The sequence below is a fragment of the Balaenoptera borealis genome (assembly GCF_965194805.1).
Source record: "Balaenoptera borealis genome assembly, chromosome: 6".
In the NCBI taxonomy this organism is placed as follows: Eukaryota; Metazoa; Chordata; class Mammalia; order Artiodactyla; family Balaenopteridae; genus Balaenoptera; species Balaenoptera borealis.
The window spans coordinates 115,270,963-115,277,350 of NC_138863.1; the positions used below are offsets into that span (position 1 = coordinate 115,270,963).

General features: G+C 38.6%; 1 protein-coding gene across 4 annotated transcripts in view; it reads right to left on the bottom strand.

The window, feature by feature from the left end:
* Window positions 1–6,388, bottom strand: part of SLC35F5 (solute carrier family 35 member F5) — a 43,001-nt gene that overhangs the window by 35,840 nt on the left and 773 nt on the right. For all 4 annotated transcript variants that reach the window (XR_014246258.1, XM_082397894.1, XM_082397895.1 and 1 more), the window contains exons 2-3: window positions 5,745–5,835; window positions 5,446–5,587 (exon numbers count right to left, since the gene is read on the bottom strand). Coding sequence is in view for 3 of the 4 variants with exons in the window: in XM_082397894.1 (XP_082254020.1) it covers window positions 5,446–5,587; window positions 5,745–5,835 (233 nt within the window). In the remaining variant the exon portion in view is untranslated. The remainder of the gene's footprint in view (window positions 1–5,445; window positions 5,588–5,744; window positions 5,836–6,388) is intronic.

Genomic DNA, 6,388 nt, shown 5'->3' on the forward strand with positions numbered 1-6,388 from the left:
AGAACCAACATTGTGAAAATGACTCTACTACCCAAAGCAATCTACAGATTCAATGCAATCCTTATCAAACTACCAATGGCATTTTTCACAGAACTAGAACAAAAAATTTCACAATTTGTAAGGAAACACAAAAGACCCCGGATAGCCAAAGCAATCTTGAGAAAGAAAAACGGAGCTGGAGGAATCAGACTCCCTGACTTCAGACTATACTACAAAGCTACAGTAATCAAGACAGTATGGTACTGGCACAAAAACGGAAATATAGATCAATGGAACAGGATAGAAAGCCCAGAGATAAACCCACGCACATATGGTCACCTTATTTTTGATGAGGGAAGAATATACAATGAAGAAAAGACAGCCTCTTCAAATAAGTAGTGCTGGGAAAACTGGACAGCTACATGTAAAAGAATGAAATTAGAACACTCCCTAACACCATACACAAAAATAAACTCAAAATGGATTAAAGACCTAAATGTAAGTCCAGACACTATAAAACTCTTAGAGGAAAACATAGGCAGGACACTCCATGACATAAATCACAGCAAGATCCTTTTTGACCCACCTCCTAGAGTAATGGAAATAAAAACAAAAATAAACAAATGGGACCTAATGAAACTTAAAAGCTTTTGCACAGCAAAGGAAACCATAAACAAGACAAAAAGACAACCCTCAGAATGGGAGAAAATATTTACAAATGAAGCAACTGACAAAGGATTAACCTCCAAAATACACAAGCAGCTCATGCAGCTCAATATGAAAAAACAAACAACCCAATCCAAAAATGAGCAGAAGACCTAAATAGACATTTCTCCAAAGAAGTTATACAGACTGCCAACAAACACATGAACGAATGCTCAACATCACTAATCATTAGAGAAATGCAAATCAAAACTACAATGAGGTACCACCTCACACCAGTCAGAATGGCCATCATCAAAAAATCTACAAACAATAAATGCTGGAGAAGGTGTGGAGAAAAGGGAACCCTCTTGCATTGTTGGTGGGAATGTAAATTGATACAGTCACTATGGAGAACAGTAGGGAGGTTCCTTAAAAAACTAAAAATAGAACTACCATAAGACCCAGCAATCCCACTACTGGGCATATACCCAGAGAAAACCATAATTCAATAAGAGTCGTGTACCACAATGTTCACTGCAGCACTATTTACAATAATCAGGTCATGGAAGCAACCTAAATGCCCATCGACAGACGAATGGATAAAGAAGATGTGGTACATATATACAATGGAATATTACTCAGCCATAAAAAGAAATGAAATTGGGTCATTTGTAGAGACGTGGATGGATCTAGAGAATGTCATACAGAGTGAAGTAAGTCAGAAAGAGAAAAACAAATACCCTATGTTAACACATGTATGTGGAACCTAGAAAAATGGTACAGATGAACTGGTTTGCAGGGCAGAAATTGAGACACAGATGTAGAGAACAAACGTATGGACACCAAGCGGGGAAAGCGGCGGGGGGTGGGGGTGGTGGTGGGATGAACTGGGAGATTGGGATTGACATGTATACAGTGATGTGTATAAAATGGATGACTAATAAGAACCTGCTGTATAAAAAAATAAGTAAAATTAAATTTAAAAAAAAAAGGTAACCCGTAAGGAATGAGCACCTCTAGAATCCAGATGATGATCTGTACCATTTTGCACACAAAAAAACCATAGGCCCTTGAAGAAAGGGTCAAATCCAAGTATGGGGCAGCAATGTATGAGATGAGTCTGGGGCATCTTGTGCCAGAAGGCAAACAGGATGTTAAAGATTAACGGGGTAGGGATTTCCCTGGCGGTCCAGTGGTTAAGACTTCACCTTCCAATGCAGGGGGTGAGGGTTTGATCCCTGGTTGGGGAGCTAAGATCCCACATGCCTCGTGGCCAAAAAACCAAAACATAAAAAAAGAAGCAATATTGTAACAAATTCAATAAAGATGTTAAAAATGGTCCACATCAAAAAAATCTTAAAAAAAAAAAAAGATTAACGGGGTAATATTGAAAGGACACTGGAGAGAATTTAAAGGGGGTCCCACCGGCCAAAGATAGGGCAGTTTAAGCATCAAAAGGGATAATAAGCACAATTGTTTAAAACACATCAAATATACAAAAATCTGTAAATGTATAATGATATGCAAAAAATCCTCAATGGTTACTTCTGGAAGTTGCTAGGCAACATTAGTTTAAAATGAATAAAGGGGAAAAAATGAATAAGGAAAAGAATCAAGATTTATCCAACCTTTCCTATATGACCCATGTATCAGGATAACCAAACAGTAGTTGTGGAAAAGTTCTCCTTAAAGAATTCTAGCTAATAAACGCAGAAGGAACGACCCTTAGAAAAATCACCATTTTACAACCCTAGTGAAATACTCTATCTCGGCAATAATCATATGGATATTCAACCACTACCTAAAGATTGATGAGGAACTTACAGTGCTCAAATTGGCATCATCCAAAGTAAGACTTGCAGCCATTATGGGCCTCATGTTGTGATGTCAAAGGAAGTACCTGATACCACCAAGGCATTTTTTTCCTAAAAACTGAACCTAAATCAAATCAAGACTTTACATCTAACTACCATTTTACAGGAAGAAGAGAGACAAAGAATCAAGCTAAATGACATCTCAAGGAAGTAAGTAGCCAAATCCAGAACATGTGTGCTGTGGACTGAATGTTTGTATCCCCTTAGGTGAAAATCTTAACCCTCAATGTGATGGTATGAGGAAGCAGGAGCCTGTGGGATGTGATTAGGTCATGAGGGTAAGTCATGAATGAGATTAGTTCCATACAAAAGAGACTCCCCCCCCAAAAAAAAGAGACTCCCGAGAGCTCTCCTGTCCCTTCTGCTCTGTGAGGACACAGTGAGAAGACTGCCATCTAAGAACCAGGAAGCGGTTCACAACAGACATCAAAACTGCTGGCGCCTTGATCTTGGGTTTTTCAGTCTCCAGAACTGTAAGAACTGTTGTTTGAACCACCCAGTCTACAGTGGCCTGTTACGGCAGCAGCCCAAATGGACTATGACAGAGTGATATATTCTACAGGAAGAATGATCCATTTCTCCAACAAATCAAAAAAAAAAAAAAAAAAAAAAGGGAGGAAATACGGTTAAGGACTAAAAGTTCCAACAAATGTAATGTGTGATCTTTGACTAGATCCTAACCTAAAAAGACGTCCTCGACAACCAGGGAAATTTGAATATCAGATGATTTTAATGAATTATAATTGATTTTGTGAGATATATTAATGGCATGGTAATTATATTTAAAAAATTAGAAGTCCTTTTGAGATGAATATGAAAGAATTTATAGGTGAAATGACAGGTGGCTAGAGCTTGCTTTAAACACTGGAAGAAAAAAATGTTTGGGAAGGGGTTGATAAGATTGGCAAAATTTGGGGCTTCGCTGGTGGCGCAGTGGTTAAGAATCCACCTGCCAAGGCAGGGGACACGAGTTCGAGCCCTGGTCTGGGAAGATCCCACATGCCGCAGAGCAACTAAGCCCGTGCACCACAACTACTGAGCCTGAGCTCTTAGAGCCCGCGAGCCACAACTACTGAGCCCGCGTGCCTAGAGCCCGTGCTCCGCAACAAGAGAAGCCACCGCAATGAGAAGCCCGCGCACCGCAACGAAGAGTAGCCCCAGCTCGCAGCAACTAGAGAAAAGCCCGCGTGCAGCAACAAAGACCCAACACAGCCAAAAATAAATAAATAAAATAGAATAAATAAATTTATTAAAAAAAAAAAGATTGGCATGGGGCTTCCCTGGTGGCGCAGTGGTTGAGAATCTGCCTGCTAATGCAGGGGACACGGGTTCGAGCCCTGGGCTGGGAAGATCCCACATGCCGCGGAGCAACTAGGCCCATGAGCCACAACTACTGAGCCTGCGCGTCTGGAGCCTGTGCTCCGCAACAAGAGAGGCCACGATAGTGAGAGGCCCGCGCACCGCGATGAAGAGTGGCCCCCGCTTGCCTCAGCTAGAGGAAGCCCTCGCACAGAAACGAAGACCCAACACAGCCAAATAAATAAATAAATAATAATTAAAAAAAAAAAAGATTGGCAAAATTTGATAACTGTTACAGGTAAGTGATGGGTACGTGAAGATCCATTATACCATTCTCTCTACTTTGTATATGTCAGAAAATTCCCACAATAAAAAGACTGATTTTCAATTTTGAAATACACAGCATATCTTAAGTTTGAAGAGCATATTTGGCTGAGGAATTAGACACATTACATATGCTCCTGGATAACCAAATTATAAAATATCCTCTTATCAACAGGTTTTACTATTTTTTTCAAAAACAGGGACAAGTTTGTTGTTGGGTTTTTGTTTGTTTTTTTTTTTTACTTTGCTTAGATATGGATTGTTAAATTATAATTTAATCAGGTGCTCTTTTGTCCTAAACTTTATTTCGTGATAAATAAAAACCAAACTATTTATTTAAAACTAAAATAAAAATTTAAAGATAGGCTTATTTCCCTGTCAACATTAAAGAGGTTTCTTTGTAGTTAAACTACCGAATGTTAATCTAAAAAAAAAAAGGTTGTAGAAGAGTGAAAAATAAATGGCCTATTGTATTCCAGAGCCTAAGTCCAAGAAGGCTAAACATTTATTCATTCATCAGATACAATGTCAATGTCAACTATTTACTTAGCTACCATGTGAGACGACCAGCAGTATCACACTGCTTCTTTTGACATTTAAGTTCATTTTATAAATGCTAGTCTTCCTTTTGCCTTAAGATAGCAACATGTAAGTTGAAATGCAGTAACTTCTGAAAATAAGTTTTTACAGGGGTCATTAGCCAAACAGAATAAAGTACCTGTACAAGTTGAAAGAAAAACTAGCTTGCGAACTCAAAATACCACATTACTACTGACAGGTCATCAATAAAAACAACATAAAATTTAACTAAAGGCAATCACTGTATACATATACTTTATAATAATGTTTGAATCGGCAAACATATAAATGTCCATGCACACATGTATGTGTACGATAGTGCCCTGTACAGGAAAACTCAGATCACTTTCACTCATCTGACCTAAAGCATTCTCACTTTCTACTAAATGGTGACAAATGGATTCGCATCCTAGGTGGCTGTTCCACTAGAAGACAGTATTTCTAAAGAAAGAAATTAATTTAGGAAAAGAACAACAAAAACACCCACAAATATTAAGAAAATACGCGTGTATCTCATTTTCTAAATAATCTCCCTAAAAGATATAAGAAAACTGTAGGAAGCAACAAAAAGAGTATCCTTTCAGTTTCAACTTGAATTGATACTAATTCATTATCAAAGATAAATAATTCAACAATATTCAAAATACTGCTTTAAGTAAGTATGAGAGATAGTAATGACGAGAGATACTATAACAATAGTAATATTTCTATAACGCAACATCATTCCTAGACAAGAATTACATACCGAAGTAAGTTCTGAGGATGCGACCCATATCACATCAACAAGTAGGAGAATAACAATCCCAAGAGCCATTCGCCTGCGCTGAGTGAAACCACTGCTCTGGGAATTCATTCGGTTCATGATAAATACACACACCATTTGCAGTCTGTTTCGTGAAAATACAGATCACATTAGAGGAGATATTTTAAAAGTAACCGTATAAAAACGAGAAAGTTAGTAAAACAGAAATGTCTTACATTTGTTAAGCTAATATTCAGGTTGAAAGTCATCCAGGTTAAAAAAAAAAAAAGTGTGTAATTTACCTTATTTTAAAGGCCTTTCTGAGGTCTTCAAGAGCAGTGCCTGAAAACTGGGCAGATCTGAGTCTAAACGGAGGTGAAGAACTCAGCGCACCTAAAAACCACCACAAAACAACGCTTATGAAAACATCGATCACTCAACGTTAAGATTCATAAGCTCTTTTTCACTCTTCACCTTCCAAATGAAAGAATATCAAAGTGTGTAAAATATAACTGACACTTTCCTCTAGACTTTCATGTGATCCGTTGTGCATTTCAAATTATACTCAGAAAAGAACACGGTACAGGAAAAAAAAAAAAAAAAAAGCCGTATTCAACAAACGGCATATTTAAGAATAGTTAGCTACTGAAAAATAGCTTCTCCGAGTTTCATAAATACAGAACTGCATTCGCCTCCCGTGCCTCTCTCCGGAGGTACCCGCTCCCGGGACAGCGTCTAGACACGCGCCGATTTCTAAGTGTCTTTTCCGTCCCCGATCTCGAGCGGAGTTGGGTGATGTGAGAGGAAGGGATTTGTTGTGCGTCTCGACGGCACGTTTCCAAGCACCTCACGTGGTAAAGGGAAAGGATCCTCCAGGCTTCCCCACCCACCCCCGTCACTTATTTTAGATCTAAATAGTCATTCACGAGATGGGTGGGGAAACAGC